Here is an 18,806-nt window from a genome sequence, read left to right as displayed (position 1 = left end):
TTCCTTTAAAATTAGCACAGCAGTGTACACAGAAAACTGTGAAGCCTTGGTTATTATCCTCCCAGCAGTAGTAACAATAATTTCAGTTTCACTGAAGATAACCATCTCTGTAAACAGCAGTGATTTGATGTTTGCTGCAGTCAGTGGGAGGCCTTAAACAACTTTTAAAGTTTTAGAGGCCAGATCAAAACACATTTGACTAAAGGGGAATCAGGGATCTTTAAATGTGGTACCATTTAGTTTTCTAAAACATACAAAGACCCAAATGAAAGGCAGAGGCACTTGAAAAAAAAAAAAACATGTTTGTACTTGAAGGGTGCTTTGGAGCTACCTTGAGAATCTGCTGTTCTCTGAATATGCTTTTTCTTTTTTTATTATATATATATATATTTTTTTTTTTAATAAGGAACACTTAACCATTTTAGAAAAACATCTGATAAAAGACAAGATGGAACTCTGCTCAAACATGTAAAAACTGTGGTGGAAGCCAACTGGAAACTACAAAGGTTCAGATATAACAAAAAAACATTTAAAAAAAAAGCAAACTAGCGACTGTTTTCCGAGATTAAATGATTCCTATAGGCAGCATCTTCAGCAGCTTCGTTTGGTCGTCACCTGGAATGTCTCTTAGTTGACAGGTGTGTGTTTGATATCATTAGTTCTGTTGTGCCGTGGTATTGGTACACAGCAAATAATCCTATTCAGTCACTGTAGTCTAATCTATTTTATGGCGTCCATCATCAAGACACAAAGGTCAATCAGCTTGGAGAATCTCCAAAAGTTTCTTCAAGTGCAGTGCAAAACCACTGAATAGTGTGATGAAACCGCTCCAGGGAAGGAAGAGTTTTCTCCGCTGCAGAGAAGTTCACTAGAGTTGCCGGGCTCCGAAATCAGCAATCACCAGCACCTCAGATTAGGGCCCAAATCAGCGCTTCCCAGAGTTCAAGTAGGAAGTCAAGTTCATCTCAACATCAACTGCTCAGAGGAGTGTATGTGATTTAGGCCTTCATTGTCAAACTGCTGCAAAGAAACCACTGCTGAGGAAGAACAACAACAAGAAGAGAACTGCCTGGGCCACGTAGGACATGGGATGGACATTAGACTGGTGGAAATAGGCACTTGGGTCAGACAAATTCATTGTTGGTACTGTTCAAATTTCAAGGCAGCGAAACAGACATGACATTATGCAGCAACACAAGTGATTTTACTTTAACGGGACCATCATTTATTTTTAATCGTGACAATGACCCAAAACACCTCCAGGATCTCTGAGGGCCGTTTGACCAAGACGGAGAACAATGCAGTGCTGCATCAGACGACACTGAAATGGTTTGAAATGAGTTGGACCAGTGTGAAAGTGAAGGAAAATCAGCCGCTACGTGCTCAGCATATGTGAGATGATATAACCTTGTTAAGCTGTAGTTTTTTTTTTCTTCCTACATGAATCTAAATGTGTTACTTCCTAGTTCCTTCAGTTCACTCTACAATGTAGAGAACGCAAAATAATGAAAAACCTTCAAAGATGTCAAAAAACTGTAAGGACATGTCGGATTAAATTCTGCACATATGTGCGTTCAAATCAAGTCCAGTCAAACGTGCATCCAGCCTGAATTTAAAAGGGTCCCAAACAAATACTTGCTAAAGGTTCCCATCCAGTCTGTACTGTTGGTGTTTTATAAAGGGGAAGTGATACAATACAATAAAATACAATATAATATAAGAGAGTTGCTTCTAAAGATATTCCAAAGACATGCTTGTTAGTTTAATCTGTGGTTTTCTATTGTCTCTTTGTGTTAACCCTGTGATAGACTCCTCCATCACCACCAACCCCCACCCCCGTGGCCCTTAGAGGATAATAAATGACGAATGAATGAATACAGCCTCTGTTTATGAAAATATACAGTTATACAACATTTACAAATAATTAGCCAGCGTTTTCAATGAATAATTTCACTTTTTTTTATTATTATTATTCAAATAGAGATGGTGATGAAGAGGTCAGATGTAAATTGAGGTGATGGAAGGCATCCTGGAGTAACTTTTTGCCTTTTTTCCTAATCCCTCCACACCACTAACAGCCCCACGAGGCAGCATCACAACTGCCTTTTCCTCCGACAGCTCAACTCCAGGCGGGGAGGAGCCGGCGTCCCCAGACAAGGCAGCAGGAGAGAGGCGGTGGTAATGAGAAAAATGCTAATTTACTAGTGGAGATATTGCACTTGGCCTCCCTGATGAGGGATCAAGGGGATCAGGGGAGAGACCAGCTCTGACTTTGGAGGGCTAAGGAGAAAACAGTTCTCTGCGCGCACGTGGGGGTTGAGGTTGGAGGTGGGGGGGGTTGCAGAATTGTAAAGGATGTGGCCTCAAAGTGCAGGTCTGCAAAGCAGGAAAGGAGCATAACATTGCTTAAAGAAGTGAAGAGATGAGAATAAAAAAAAAAGATCACAAAGATCACAATGTTGCAGCGGGGACCCTTAATTCAATTTTCCCTGCTGCGTTTCAGCATTATTTGATCAGTGGCTGAGCAAAGTGAAGGGGATGTTCCACCAGCGTGTGACTGTTGAGAATTAAAAGCTTGTTTAAACATCAGCTTGCGTTAGGATCAGAAGCACACCCCTTTCACTCGCTCTTCTCCCTCTGCACAGTCCAACTAACGGCACCTCTTCTCCTCAGAGAAGGGCTGGGACATTGTTGCAACTATGGCTCCGAGCTGAACAACTGCTCTCAACTCTCCGCGGCACGAAGGCAGAAGATGGAAAATGGGGATTAACAGCGGCGCCGGCTCCTCTGACTTTTTTTCCCAGATCTGCAACGCAGCAGGACTGTAATACAGTGAAGTGTCCATCACCCCCCAACCCCCACCCTCGCCAGATAACAGCAACAGCACTCACAGTCTCTGTAGTCCAGTGTAGAGCTCCATATCGACGTCTCTCAGAGTCTGCAATCCTGTCCAGTTCTCTATGTGTCTGCAAACACACAAAAAAAGAGAATAGTAAATGAGATGCTCCCGTTCATGCGAGGAGAAAAGAAAACAAACTAAAAGACATGACAGGAAAAAATATCTTTTTTTTTTCCCTTTCACATCCCGAGTTGCAAATTAACTGGCAGTGTGTCGTCAAAAGTTTTTGAATCCATATTCATTTAAACTGCAATTATTGGAACAGTTCTGACAGAGCGCTCTCTGCTGCCCTCTGATAGATTTAATTGCCAAGAGGCAGCTTCTGCAGCTTAATCTGTGTTAGAGGAATTGGGGGTGGGGGTGCAGACCAGGTAAACACTGCAGATGACTTCTCTTCTGCTAATACTATCACACTCCCAGGGAAAAACTCTTTCTGTGTGGTGGCATAAAAGGCCCAGAAGCTGGTGCCTTTAAATTAGCTTTAGACAAGCGAGAGAGAGAAAAAAAAATGGTTTATGAACGATTTGTTGTTGTTATGGTTTGGAAATGAAATAGTCAAAAACGTCAGGCACACAGGTTTCAATTAAGCCGGGGAAATGAGGAGACATAGCGGAGGACATGGCAAAGGCTTTATTGTTTTGTTGTGGAGAAAGAGAAATATGATTAGAACATAATAGGTACTTTGTCCTAAACGTAAAATTTCATATCAGTTTCTTGAACCAATTAGTGAAACACATACAGATTTTTATTTTTTTACCTCACCTACACGCTCATACACGATTCAGTTCCAGCATAAATGCATCAATTTCCATGCACACGGAGATAACACAAATCATGCAGCCAAAGTCTAGACTTTCTGTGAACACGTAGCAGCAACAATCTTCAGCAGCAACGTAGCAGCAACAGCATCAATCTAACAAAGCTTGAGCTCTTGTATGATGAGACAGCACCTAAGAATTACGTTTATTCGAGCCCTGTGCTCGGGGTGCGCCACCTGCTTTTTGTGGCGAGGAGGCTACAGGTCTGCCAAATGTAACCCCCTCTGCCGAAGCCCCACTGTACGTGACTTTATTGTTGGCCACGATGTTGCCAATTACTGCTGTATGAAGGCCGTCTGATGAGAGCAGAGAGCATCAAGAGAACATGACTAACTGTGTTTCTGGATGCTTTTCCGGTAAATGAGTTTTAATATTACAATTACATTGGCAATAGCTGTAATTCTGATGATAGTGTGAGCCGAGGCGCCAGAAATCAAGCTCGGATTTAACAAATAGTTCAGAAGATCTGAAATCAGAGCAAAGAAATACTTATTTGTACAGGTGGACTGCACCCGGACTGCTTTCACGCTGGTTGACTGCGGCTGTGAATCACATTTGTCCACAAAATACACTAGGTTTACTTATTAGGTAACAGTGTTAGTCACAGTTAGGTTACATATGCACTTTCAAGTGCCTCGTATCCAGAATAAATATTTTTTATATAACAGGCTACATGCAAATCATAGTCAGCTCCACATCACAAGAAATGACTAATAATTTCCAGACTTTAGTAATTTGTTTATAACAATTACTAGTCAGCTATAACCAAGCCTCAAGGATGAGGCATGTGTAGTGCAGTGATTTTGTAGTGGTATAGATAGCTAGATAGATATGACGATAGCTGGGAGGGGCTCCAGCTCCACCATGACCCTCTAATGGATAAGAACCTTGAACACTAATGTCCTGGAAAGTTTCTTTAATATGTCCACGACAATAACAACTAGATAGCAAACTATTCTCCATGAACCAACACCAAGACATGGCTGAAGACGTGCTCTCTTTCATGGCGCTCTCACGCCCATAGATCATTCTGAAGTCATAACGATCAAGTGTCCTGGAGAGCCTTCTTTAGCAGTATATGCGTTGAAATGACTGAAGCCATTTAATATTTTAAAAATCGGTAGGGGATGTGGGTGCACTACTGTTAGCCAAGAATTACATCCAGTAGAACCAGTTACATACTGCAGACAGACTCACATTCATATAGACAGAATGATATCAAACATTCATACTAGCAACGCGGACGCGCTAAAAGCTGGCCGACGCGAGCGGCAACAAAATGAAAACATGTCGCAGCTGTGACTGCTTTGCACCGACGGTCACGCCGCTGATGTTGAGATTAGTGCTGAACTGGGGGCAGCTGATTCTGAAGGCAGGGAGCTGAGTCATTAATGTGACCTGCAAGCAGAAAAGACGGATTTCCCTCGCGAGTATTTGCTTGCTCACAGTCCTGCTGCGTTGCCCCAGAGACGGAGAGAGACGGAAGGCTCAGAGAAAACTAAACCCCCACATTGGGGTTCTCATGTACTATTGGGTTTGCGCCTTCTAAAAGAGAGTGGTAATACTCAAGTGTAGTGAATAGTGCCCGCATTTGTAAATTAATAATTTAATATTTCAGGTTATGGTTTGAATGTTTAATGAATTAGCAGAACTAATTTCTTGGCCACGGACAAAGAAAGTTTAAAATAATGGTACAGATGCCGTCAACAGTCTCGACCTCCAGTAAAAATACTTGTGTTTTTGTTTCCAACTTAACCCAAAATGTCTTAATGCAAATACAATTCACGTATTGCTAGAGTTTGAGTAAAAAGATGAATCTCTGAATATATATGTTGCATCCCGAGCTGCATGAACACCACAAGTTTGTTCACGCCTGATAACGAATGTTCCGAAGAGCTTCAAGTGACGTTGGACACGTTTGGCTTTCTCAGACTGCTCCATATCAGTTCCATGAGCTCAAGGTCCCATAACAGCGGAGGAAAGACAGCCAGCCTTCCTTCCTTGGTCTTCAAGGTCTTGCAAAGCTTCGAGGGGAGTTTGGGTTCTTATCTCGCTGCAGTATAATTCCTACGTGTCTCTAAAGACTGGAGTGATGCTTCTTGTTGGTCATGGTGGAGTTGATAAAGTGCAGGTGTCCAATTCTTCCACGTTTCACTGTAGACTGTATGTATTCACTGTTCACTGGCCTCGTTTCTCGTCTTGAGAAGTAGCTTAGAGATACCACTCATCTTCGGAAACACCATTAGACAGCCTTCTACATGGTTTTTGTCAGAGTCTCTCTTTGAAAAAATCTGTATTTATAAAGCTGCATTTCTATTCTACCTCTCAGTGAGTAAAGCTTGATAGATATGATTTTGGAGAGAAAACCTTCCACATAGGGATGATGCTCAGAAAATTTAAATGGCAAATTTCTGATGTCTCAGTATACACCGATCAGGCATAACATTATGACCGCCTTCCTAATATTGTGTAGGTCTCCGTAGTACCTCCAAAACAGTTGTGACTCATCAGAGAATGGACATGGTCCTTCTCAGGGTGTCCTGTGGTGTCTGGGAACAGAATGTTGTTAGTGGGGGCCTTTGGGTCCTATGGGTTGAGGGGAGGAGCCTCTGCGGATCAGGCTTGTTCCAGTTCATGCTTTAGGGATCTAGTGAATTTGGAGGCCAGGTCAACACCTTGTGCTGTTTTTCATGTTATTTGAGTTGTTCCTAAACCGTTTGTGTGTGTGTGCCTGTGTCAGGCTGCATCCTGCTGGGGATGGCAGGTGCCACCAAGGAGTGTCATTGCTATGGGGTGGGGGGTGCCTGGTCTGGTCTAGGTGGGTGGTACATGTCTAAGTAACATCCACACGAATGCCTGGTTCAAAAGTTTTCCAGCAGAACATTGAATTGCCAGAAGATGGTCAATGTTATTCAGTTCTCCTGTCAGTGGTTATAATGTTGTGGCTGATCAGTGTATATGGTATATAGAAAGTGTAGGACTGAACCATGTTTCAATAAGATCATAGCAGCATTTATTTATTATTTATTCAAACTGTGCTTCTACAGTGATTAAACCATAGACTGTATATAAATATGGACAATGCGTCCCCACTTCCTTGCTTTTGGCCAAACTGATGCTATTTTCTCGGGGATATGGACGGCACCATCTTATGAGTTTGGATCCAGAGTCTACGCAATACGGTTCAAGAGTGGAGCCACGCCGACCCACGTTTTCAATAATCCGCCCACACTTCCGCCACACTCACGCTCTGTTCTGTTAGATTACACACTGTACTTATAATTTATTCATGTATTACTATGCTCACGGTCCTATGGGAGCGCTTCACTCAGTGGTTGGCATGGCAACTCGTAGTGGTCATGGTATCACATCCTGTTTATATAGCGTCAAATAATTAACTAAAAGGAAATTTATAAGAAAAAATTACACTTGAGTATCCATCAGTATTATATTAACTACCTAAATTCCTGGAGGAAATTGTATTTGACGTGTATTTCAGTGTTTTAGTTTGGCCCAAGTCCCATCCACTAACATAGAGGAAGTGGAGCTTATGACCTATACTGCAGCCAGTCACCAAAGGGAGCTCTACTTGCTTTGGCTTCACTTTTGAGAAGCAGTTCCGTCGTCCATCTTTGTACAGTCTATGGATTAAATACACAATCTGACTAGCTTGCATCAGACGCACATCATTACAGGAATATTGTATAGTAAAATACTGCTATGATATTGTACACCAAATGTTTTCATTTGCAGTACAGATTAGGCTCTGTGATGTAATTTCGCACTACCCCCATTTTCATCAAGCTGCTGTCAACAAACAGCACAGAGGAAGCAGGCAACACATCCCCGCGGACCTGAGCACACTGTCAGCTCAGAACCTCTGATTGTCCGCGGCATGCTGAATATGCATGTGGATTAGGCTGTGGTGAAAAGATGGATATGAATAACAAAGTTGCTGAAACGATACAGGAGCATTTAATCGGTGTTCTGTTATTCCCGCGTTCTCTGAGGTAGATGGTGTAAACACAAAATCAACAGAATTCGAAAAGTAATGGAGAAGCTATAGCATTCGCGTAGTAAGTATGATCCTGACTTACAGTGAGCGAGACAGCACCATTGTTCAAGTCGCCACTTTGTCAAAATGAATATTACAGAGAAGACAGGAGATGTAAGCAAAAAAAAGAAGCCTTTTCTGACAACATGATTTAAACATGAATTGAAGTCTGCTTTCATTATGTCTGTTTCTTCTCTCTTATCTATCTTTAAATTATTTGTTCCCAGCACAGTATTTTATGATCCTGTTTTCTTGAAGTGCTTTCTAAATAAATTTGCAGCGACGCGGCTTGGCTAATAACCGCAAAGTACAAAGGAAATGAGCAGGACAAACTGTACAGGCAGAGCCAACAGATTGCTCTCTAACATACAAGCCTCTGAAATTACAGCCACTTTCCATCTGCTTTAGAAAATGGCCTCCAACAAAGTACAATCTGAACTGGGTGGTGGGGTGGTTCAGTGCTTGAGGAGAACACCCTGGAACCAAACAGTAACAGATTCGATCTCAGCAACAGCCATCTGTTGTGTTGAAGTGGCCCAGGGCTACGCACTGAACCCCCTACCTGCTATTTTGTCCTGAGCTTCTGTGAATATGAGCACCAGAAAGAAAAGAAAAAAAACGATCAAGAAACAAAACGTTTTTCATTTCTTAATAGGTCAACACAGCAAGATTACACTACCAAGACCAAATCTGAAAGAAGATGACGATGTTAATATGAACACCATTAACATTGTTCTCTTCTAGCAGCTGCTATTGACAAAACTATTGAGCACTAATCTGAGCTATAATTACAGAGTATGGCTTTTTGTGTTGTTGTTTTTTTTTCTCAGTATTGTCTGTGTGCATTTTGGGGTATTTACACAGGAGAAGAACAGACACATCTTTTTGAATTGACGTGGGAGTAAAGTAACAAGGTGGCACTACACAGTCTCAGACTGTAGCCGTGTTTTCATTAGTCTAATGCCATTTTCAAACCTATCTATATGACTGATTGTGGACGTTATTAACAGGCTACCGCTGCAGGCTGCGAATCAGCTGCACTTTATGAATAATGACAAGCTGGCTGAGATAAAAATTAGGTAACTTGTGCAGAAATGATTGCAGAGGGATACCTGCCTTTTAATCTGACATAATTAACTGACAGAGCAGCCTCAAACTGATCAGGATGAAATGTCCACATATATTGGCAAACATACGTGTTACTCAATGATTTACAGTAATGGAGATCTTTCCCCTAATGATCCATTCCCCTCCGGTGAATGTAGACTATCACTCTATTTTCTTTTCCTCTTCCTTTTCCCATGCTTTCAAAAGCAGTCCATCCTCAATTTCACTACTTTCATCCAATGAAATATCTCCCAGCCAACTATTCCTTCATCAATGTGGGGTAATGTCACTGTTCCACAGGCAACCCTCCTCCCCCATGGTCATCCCAAAAACCTTCATCAGAGGTATCCTTCAGCCACCTGACGACATTATCCTCATCTCTATCACCATCACTGTCTACACTCTGGTCCTGTCTCTTCGTGCCTTCATTGGGGCATCATTGGGATTTATCTCTATGACACTGTCGCTCTTGGACGTCTAATGGCCAAACTACTACCTTGCATGTTCAGATTTCCTCAGTAAATGTTCCTTCTGCACCCACTTGATCTCTCCTTATTGAAAAATCACGTACACAGCTGATAAGTTGATGAAATATTTAGATTTATTCACGGTTTCGCTTTTGAACGCATACTAAAGTCGAGCTAACAGCACAAAATACTGTGGTTGGACCATTTGCTTTCAGACTTAAAATGAACTGCACCACAGACAGCTTGGAACGAGAGCGAGTTAAGTTTCAGGCGGATTTGATTGCCAGCTCTGTCATCAGCCCAAATGAACCAAACTAAGTAGGCAAACAGACCAGAGTTTGTTTTAACTCTACCAAACAGGTTAAGTGTGAAAACACCATAGAAGACCGTGGAATCTAAAGTGGTAATAACAGACACCAGACATGTGAATATATCGTAACATCAAAAGCAGAACATTAAGTCATATAAAGTACTTCATACAAAAATTATAATAACTATCTTAGAAAAAATTAGACAGAGCATCCGAGTACAGGCCGGTGAGCCTACCTTGTTGGTCATTGAGTTGTGATATACAAACTGTTGTTAGCAGAGTCCACACTCTACTTTTTGGTCATTTCTTTTAAATAAATAGCGTCCACATTGATGGCCTCTTTGACATGGATTAGTTTGGAGTCAAAAATGTTCAGTACATTAACATAAGTTACACCTAGTAGTAGTTTCCAGAGCTTTTGAAAGCTTCAATGCAGGAAGTGAGGTTACTGAGCACAGTGTTGCTGAGCACTAAAAGCTGTGAGCTCTAAAACCAAAGCAACAATCTGTAAAATGCCAAAATGCAAGCTGAGGCTGACAGACGGTTTATACTTCTTCGTCAATTTGACGCTGTAGCTACAGCAACAGTCCAGACCCTACGTAGACCCTAAAGCTGTAGCCTGAAGTGCACCTCTGCTTAGATGTAACTAGGCACCACAGGGATGCAGACCGCAAAGAGCTGCGATTGGTCCGCTTGGCAGTAGCGTATTTCCGCTTTAGTATTTCCGGCTGCTTGTCCATCTCCGCAACTTTCAATTTGATTGTTTTGGATCAATAAAGATGGAACACACAGAAGAAAGATTGACTGAAGAGGTTTGAAGGTACGAGCATTTGTACGACTCGTCTTCTGCGAAATTTTGGCAAAAGTTTCAGTCGCCATTGTTCAATATGAAGCAGGAAGTAGAAACAGAAATTAACCCAACTGCCAAAAAAGACACAGCGCCGACTAGCATTTGGGTGGCGTTTTTACAGAGCAAGCCAGACTAACGAGGCACAGGTATAAATGGCTCACACCGGCGTAGGTTACGTGCGTAGGTTACGCCATCTAATCCCTTGTAGACACAAAACGCACAAAAGTCACTTTGGTTCTATCGATGCATGATTCCACTTTAACATAATACATAGCCTTTAAGTCATTTGTTAATATAAAAACACTGATCAGTGCAGCCTAAAATATGCTTAGGTTAACTTATTAATTTTGTCAGTGATGAGGTCCAGTATTTTAGACCTTTTTCAGGATATTTCCTTTCTTTCCTATGAATGACTTGCTTGGTTTACTACTGTAGAGGATTTAGAGGGACAGCAGCGTGAGACATGTCAGTCAATCTCTGTTAATAAGATGAGAAAAAGGTCATTAGCCGCAGGGCTGTGCAGTGTCGTGCCTGTAGCATGGAGACGTGTTTTGATGTGCTTGAATACAATATGATTTTGATGATACCTTATGAGAAAAGCATTCCCTGTGCTGAAACGTGCGGTATTATAAAATAAAAAAAGATCCATGAGGCTCCCAGTTGCACAAACACCAAATAGCTTCTGTTCCTTGGTAATCTCCTCTGATTCTACCCATTGTTTACAATACTGCTGTCTGTCTGTGATTTACGACTTTGTTGGGATGATCTACAATGCCCGCGCCACCGCCTTAATGGGAAAATGTTTAATAAAATAGAATGTCTCTGGTGTGTTCCTGGGATATTGATCTACATTCTGCCTCCCTCTCCGCAGAGGCAAAGCAGCACTCTACTAGAGCCCAAACACTTCAGAGTGGGGACGCAGTGGTGAAGTAGCACTCCTCTAGATTAAAGCACACGCCTAACATCAATCAGATAACCTGTTTTTCTTTGTTTTGTTTTGTTGTTTTTTTTTTTATGTCTGACTCACAAGTGTTTTGCGAGCTGCATTGTAAAGAGGAGACACGGAAAAAAGGACACGGAGGAAGTAGCGATTACAAAGAAAAGGGGAAAGGAAGCTATTTCCAGCATTTACTGTGACTGGAAGGCTTGGAACAAGTCATCCTCCAAATCAATCATGAGGGACATTTGGCATTCAAAGCTTGTAAATGGGAATCAAGTATTACAGTCTCTCTGGTGTCGCTCACCGAGACGAGCCCACGCCTGTTACCTCTATGCAAATGCAATCACATGCACAGGCAGACAGATGCACCGGCTTCCTTCCTAATGTATGAGCCTATGAAATTATATCCAGCTTCCATCTGTTGGTCAAAATCTGATTTATAAAACGGCCCCCAACAACAGTGTTAATATGCAAAGCCAACTGGCACGTATGGTGTCCTCTTTTTTTTCCACCTTCCTTTCTCTGGGGTCGTTGTTGATTGATGTTCACACAGTCAGTGTCACTTCTGTGGTTAGTGGAGATCTGGGGCCAAGCCTTGAAGTCCCCGGAAGAGCCTGGTGTCACGTGTCCATCGATAAATATTAAAATACATAATAAATACATAGATAAAGTATTATCACATAAAACTTTAGCATAAAATCCCCAGGCATGGCTGCACTATTTCATATGATCCAGTGAAAACAGATCTGCCTCAATCTCCACATTTAGCGAACCTATAATGTTCAGTATTGGTTGAGAATGTGAAAGAGGTGCTCACTCAACTATACGTTTAATATTACTGGTGCTTTCAGCACAGTATTGCACTGAAAGGTATTTCCGAAATACTTCTCCATAGTAAACAACTCAGATATGCTAATCCTGAGTGTGACGAGTGTGGCTGTATAATCAACATAAATATAAAAGGTACGAAATAAGACAATATTTTATTAGCAGCTGCCAAATTTTATGTCAAACATCACACGCTGCATCCATTTTGGAGCAAATATTTTAGGCGCTCTGAGTCTGACATAAAACTTAATGAATAAGAAATAATGACTCCAGCGCTCCAAGGAATCAACATCCTGGACGATGTCAGCTATGTATCAAGGCTCTCACATGGTTCTCCCGGCTGTACGCGCTCATGTTTGGGATCCAGGAGGAGGGAGATTCAGGTGGATTGGGGGTTAGACTCAGCAGAAGTTTGGGGGACTTCTGCAACGAGTGGCTGTGGAACAGTGGATAGAGCGGGTTGTGCCTGAACCAAGGGGTTAGTGCTTCAATGGGTGCACGAATGGGTAGATGTGTCACTGTGACTGCAAAACGCTCTTGATTTCTCCAGTGCTTTTAACACCCTTCACCCGTTTCTGATGAGTGAGAAGCTGCTCAGGATGGGTGTCAGCTCCTCCACCGTCTCCTGGATTGCCGATTACTTGTCCGACAGGCCCCAGTTTGTGCGGCTTGGGGGCTCCCTGTCCTGTCTCCATTTCTGTTCACTCTTTACACCTCTGATTTCCAGTACAGCTCTGGGTCCTGCCACCTGCAGAAGTTCTCTGTTGAATCTGCAGTGGTTGGGTGTATTAGAGATGGACAGGAGGTGGAGTATAGGACACTGATTGGAGACTTTGTTGAGTGGTCCCAGCAAACCACCTACTCCTGAATGTAGACAAGACCAAGGAACTGGTCACTGACTTCAGGAGGAAGAGGACACCAGCGGAGCCCATCACCATCCAGGGCCTGGAGGTGGAAGTAGTGGACCACTATAAGTACCTGGGAGTCCACATGAACAGCAGACTGAACTGGAGGGACAATAGCGATGCTGTTTACAAGAAGGGCCTTAGTAGACTCTACTTCCTGAGAAAGCTCAGGTCTTTTAATGTATGCAGCAAGTTGATGGAGATGTTCTACCAGTCTGTTGTTGCGAGCGTCCTCTACTTTGCTGTGGTTTGTTGGGGGAGCAGCACCAGCAAAAAGGACAAAAGTAGGATCGACCGATTGATCCGAAAGGCTGCTCATGTAATTGGTAATGAGTTGGAGACGTTTGTCTCAGTGAGGGACAGGAGGACACTGGACAAACTGCTCTCCATCACGGACAATCCATCTCATCCACTACACCAGACAACAGAGGGGCAGCGGAGCTCATTCTCCAACAGCTGCCACAGTGAACGCTACAGGACTTCTGTCATGCCATTCTCAGTCCAGCTGTACAACGACTCACCTTTCTGTAACAGATAACTCCATGTTATTTATGTTAATGGACACTATTGCACCTTACTATCATTCCTGTGTGTATAATATACACTATATTACCAAAAGTATTCGCTCACCTGCCTTTACTCATTCTATGAACTGAAGTGCCATCCCATTCCTAACTCATAGAATTCAATATGATGTCGGTCCACCTTTTGCAGCTATTACAGCTTCAACTCTTCTGGGAAGACTGTCCACAAGGTTGAGGAGAGTGTTTATAGGAATTTTTGACCATTCTTCCAAAAGCGCATTGGTGAGGTCACACACTGATGTTGGTCGAGAAGGCCTGGCTCTCAGTCTCCGCTCTAATTCATCCCAAAGGTGTTCTATCGGGTTCAGGTCAGGACTCTGTGCAGGCCAGTCAAGTTCATCCACACCAGACTCTGTCATCCACGTCTTTATGGACCTTGCTTTGTGCACTGGTGCACAGTCATGTTGGAAGAGGAAGGGGCCCGCTCCAAACTGTTCCCACAAGGTTGGGAGCATGGAATTGTCCAAAATGTTTTGGTATCCTGAAGCATTCAATGTTCCTTTCACTGGAACTAAGGGGCCAAGCCCAGCTCCTGAAAAACAACCCCATACCATAATTCCTCCTCCACCAAATTTCACAGTTGGCACAATGCAATCTGAAATGTACCGTTCTCCTGGCAACCTCCAAACCCAGACTCGTCCATCAGATTGCCAGATGGTAAAGCGTGATTCATCACTCCAGAGAACGCGTCTCCACTGCTCTAGAGGCCAGTGGCGGCGTGCTTTACACCATTGCATCCGACGCCTTGCATTGCACTTGGTGATGTGTGGCTTGGCTGCAGCTGCTCGGCCATGGAAACCCATTCCATGAAGCTCTCTGCGTACTGTACTTGGGCTAATCTGAAGGTCACATGAAGTTTGTAGCTCTGTAGCAATTGACTGTGCAGAAAGTCGGCGACCTCTTTGCACTATGCGCTTCAGCATCCGCTGACCCCTCTCCGTCACTTTACGTGGCCTACCACTTCGTGGCTGAGTTGCTGTTTTTCCCAAACGCTTCCATTTTGTTATAATAGAGCTGACAGTTGACTGTGGAATATTTAGGAGCGAGGAAATTTCACGACTGGATTTGTTGCACAAGTGGCATCCTATGACAGTTCCACGCTGGAATTCACTGAGCTCCTGAGAGCGGCCCATTCTTTCACAAATGTCTTGTTTCACAGTCTGCATGCCTGAGTGCTGGAATTTATACACCTGGGGCCAGGCCAAGTGATTAGAACACCTGATTCTGATCATTTGAATGGGTGAGCGAATACTTTTGGTAATATAGTGTATATTCTTCCATCTCTAAGGAATTCTGTACATTTTTGCTTATACTATTTTTATTTTATTTTACTAGATTTTAATTATATTTTATTTTGTTTAATCATTCTTTTACTTGTGGTTCTTTAGAGCGTTTTTTTTTAAGTGCAACTAAGCTACTGTGAGCAAGCAATTTACCTTGTGGATCAGTGAAGTTTATCTAAGTCGTGTGGATGTTACTTAGACATGTACCACCCACCTAGACCAGACCAGGCACCCCCACCCCATAGCAATGACACTCCTTGATGGCAGCAGCCATCCCCAGCAGGATGCAGCCTGACACAGGCGCGCACACACACAAAAAAAAAAACGGTTTAGGAACAACTCAAAAAAACATGAAAAACAGCACAAGGTGTTGCACCTGGCCTCCAAATTCACTAGATCGCAAACTGATCAAGTGTCTGTGGGATGATCCACTGAAGCCCCTCCCCTCAACCCATAGGACCCAAAGGCCCCCACAAACAACATCCTGTTGCCAGACACCACAGGACACCCTGAGAAGGCCCATGTCCATCCTCTGACAACTGGTTTGGAGACACAAGGGAGACCTACACAATATTAGGTCATAATGTTATGCCTGATCGGTGTATAAATACCACCAGAGAGAAGGAGGTGTCTGCGATATGGTGAAGTTACCCAATAGTAAAGACAACTAGGCTCGAAGGGGAAGGTGCCTTCTGTTCTATAAGTGTTTCCGTCAGGGTTTCGCACATTTAGCACTTTTAATTATTTGTGGCAATGATTACAGGTCAGTATTAAAAAAACAAAAGTGAAGAACAGTTACAGTTAGATTAAGTACATCGGCCATCATGCAGTTACAATGTGTACAAGTACACTTCTTGCCACTGAGAAGGACGGCCAGCAGGTGCTGTACACATGGATGAAGAAATCCAACTCCTTTTCCTCTTATTTTATCCCCGTTATGGGCGCATAAAATGAGCATTCACACTCAGCCAGGCTTCCGTTAATAAATAAAAAAAATTAAAACATGATTCAGTGTTTATATGGCAGCCAGAAACACCATAGAAACAAATGGGGCCTGTGCTCTTCCCCACTGCACCTTTTACTGGAAAAATATGAAAACCCTGGTAAATTGTGACAATTTGTCTCAATTACATTAACAGCAGAGAGTGTGTGCTGGAGAATATGATACCGATATAAAAGTGACAGGCAAAATTGACCAAATTACAGTTGTATTAAAAATGATTCACCCTGCATAGAGACGATGGATTCGGCTCAAATGGTGAGGCCCAGTTTTTCCAGCAAATGCAACTGAAAATCTATCGGAAAGAGAAATGGAGGGAGCGAAAGAGAGAGGGCAGTCTAACAAAGGGTCCTCAGCTCAATAAGTAGTGAAATGAAAAAAAAAAGAGTAACAATGAAATTTCGATTGATTGCTTTACTTATCAGAGGTTTCCCAGGGAGTGATACTCTAGGGGAAGAATAGCCTGAATTATGGAGCGATCAGCCTAACAGTTGCTTCTACTAAGTGCTGGTCTCTGTAGATGTGCCCATTATTGAGGCTACAACACAATACGGTCCGTTTTAAAAAAAGGGACTGTGTGGAGACGTTGATCATGGTGTTCAGGCCTACCTATAGCACTACTTTTAACATTAAAGCTTTAGATGAATGCATAAAGTGCGCAGACATAGACATCGCTTGGCAAAATCTCCACAGCCCACGCTCCCACCTCATTAGCTTCATCTGCAGTCAGCCACACTTAACACCCAAGTCATTTAAAAGTACACAGTTTGCTTAATACAGGCTTTCATTTGCGTTTACCCATATAGCGTTAAATGGAGCGCACACATTAACATTTTGAGGGTATATTGGGAGTTTGTTTGCTCCGTTTGATGCATTAATCTTTAGTTCTTGTTTTTGGGTTACCTGGCTGTGGCCTTCTTCCTGGTGAGCAAAAGGTGGAGTCAGCTAATCAGGTCGTACCATGTGCTGAAACTGCATGGGGGGGGGGGGGGGGGGGGGGTTAAGTGTAGTTGGTTTAAATTTATATTTAGATGCAGGTCGTGTTTACTTGTCTACCCCTTTGTGTTTCATTAGCATTTGGTTTGATCAAACCAGTCCTTTTGCCATTTAAAACAAAAACAGAAGTAGAAGAAGAAGAAGATTGTGTTATGTCAGTTTACTCTTAAGGTTTTCTGTTGTAAAGTTGGGTAAAGTTATATTTGGTTGATGTCTTTAATACTTATGCATACTTTGATTATTTTTTGCATTTGCTGGGTAAATAAAATCCATGCCCATGTCCGTGCTGCCTCACTGCTTGGTCCCTAACAATCTGTTTGCAAGTTAAACCTCCATTGTTTCTTCATCTGTTTTTACAATCTGTATGGAAGGGGGTCATATTCTACATCGGATTCTAGTAATGTTCTCAAAGAGTACTAAACTTCCTGATTGTTAGACCATTAGAAAAGGCGCATACAAAGTCCTTTACAATAGAGACGCTGTTGATTGAATTATTTTTATCTAGTCTCTAAAGCTAGACTGTGAGTGCAGCTCTATACAGTGTGAGAATAACTTCCAGCCAGTTTATCATTCAGCCCACTTCTTGTGTGTATGAGAGCTGTGCTGTTCTGAAGTCATGCCAGAGCCATCAGCTCAGAGTGTTTTAACGCTGCTAATATTCCCAGCCAGGACGGCGTCCCATGGCTGCCCCCAGACTGTTCTGTGTCACCGGTTTGCCGATCCAGCCCTGGGTAGAAACTACCTAAGCCTCTGAGTGTCACTGCTCGCTACAGGCTCAGCCAATCCGCAGCAGAGATTTGGCAGGGCTAAACGTCATGGGAGCACTGGTCCGTGCACTGAAAGGTATCAACGCTTCGCACATGACTAAGCTCAAGCATTTCTGCCCAAAATGAAAATGACTATAATTAGCGTGCCATTTTGCCAAGTGTCATCAGGCTGCGATACTCCGCGGATTCAGCTCCATACTGGAGTTTCTCTGCGGTTGCTCAGAAGGCAGCGGATCTGCGCATCAGCCGATGTCACTTTAAACACTGTACACTTCCACCCGCGCAGGATAATAAGCAGAGAACATTAACGTTGTCAAGTCACAGTTATCATTACGCCATTAAATGCCTTAAGTCTTAAATAGAGGCCATTTTCAAAGTGCAGCAGCGCCCTTTAAGTGCCCTGTTCGTAAATTCTAAAAATTCATGTAAAAGATTTAGGGGAGCGATTCTGCTTTGTTTTCATGGCAACAAAGACCTTGGAGTGGCTGTAAATAATTTTTAGACCGCTTGGGATAAGCAGAACAAACTGACAAACAACACTGACAAATGAACACTTTATAAAGAGGAACATTGGCATCACTCTGGAGTTGTAATTCAGTGGTCTAGCTGAAATCTAAAGTCTAATTCACTCTAGCTGCATTTGTTTCCATAAGGTTTATAAAAACCACTGCGAGGATGGTAAGAATGAAATCAAGAGAAAGTTGCAGGCTGAAAAACCAAAATGACTTTAAATATCTATTTTATAAAAATACTGATGTGCAGCTTTGAGTTAACAGCATATTCAAATAGAAGTATATAAGATAATTCCTGCTGATAAGTGCTTTGTTCAGTTTTCAAAGAGTATAAATCTAATTTTGAAATTGATTGGTGAGGTTTTTTTTTTTTTTTTTTCACACTTGAGTCAAAATAAAGCAATCTGATCGATTTCACGAACTATGTGTTACCACTGTGAACAAGGAGAATCGCAGATGAAACAAATCTGCAGCCTAACTTTTTTT

General features: G+C 42.5%; 1 protein-coding gene across 1 annotated transcript in view; it reads right to left on the bottom strand.

Moving 5' to 3' along the window:
- The window catches only part of ntrk3b (neurotrophic tyrosine kinase, receptor, type 3b), a gene marked incomplete at its 5' end in the record, with an annotated part of 190,479 nt that overhangs the window by 149,476 nt on the left and 22,197 nt on the right, over positions 1 to 18,806 (bottom strand). The window contains one exon of the mRNA XM_084541455.1: positions 2,892 to 2,966. Within this exon, the coding sequence (XP_084397581.1) occupies positions 2,892 to 2,966 (75 nt within the window). The remainder of the gene's footprint in view (positions 1 to 2,891; positions 2,967 to 18,806) is intronic.

This window comes from Chelon labrosus (assembly GCF_963514085.1).
Source record: "Chelon labrosus genome assembly, chromosome: 3".
Classification (NCBI taxonomy): domain Eukaryota; kingdom Metazoa; phylum Chordata; class Actinopteri; order Mugiliformes; family Mugilidae; genus Chelon; species Chelon labrosus.
Note: the sequence above shows the minus strand (reverse complement) of the source record. Positions and strands in the feature narration are given on the sequence as shown.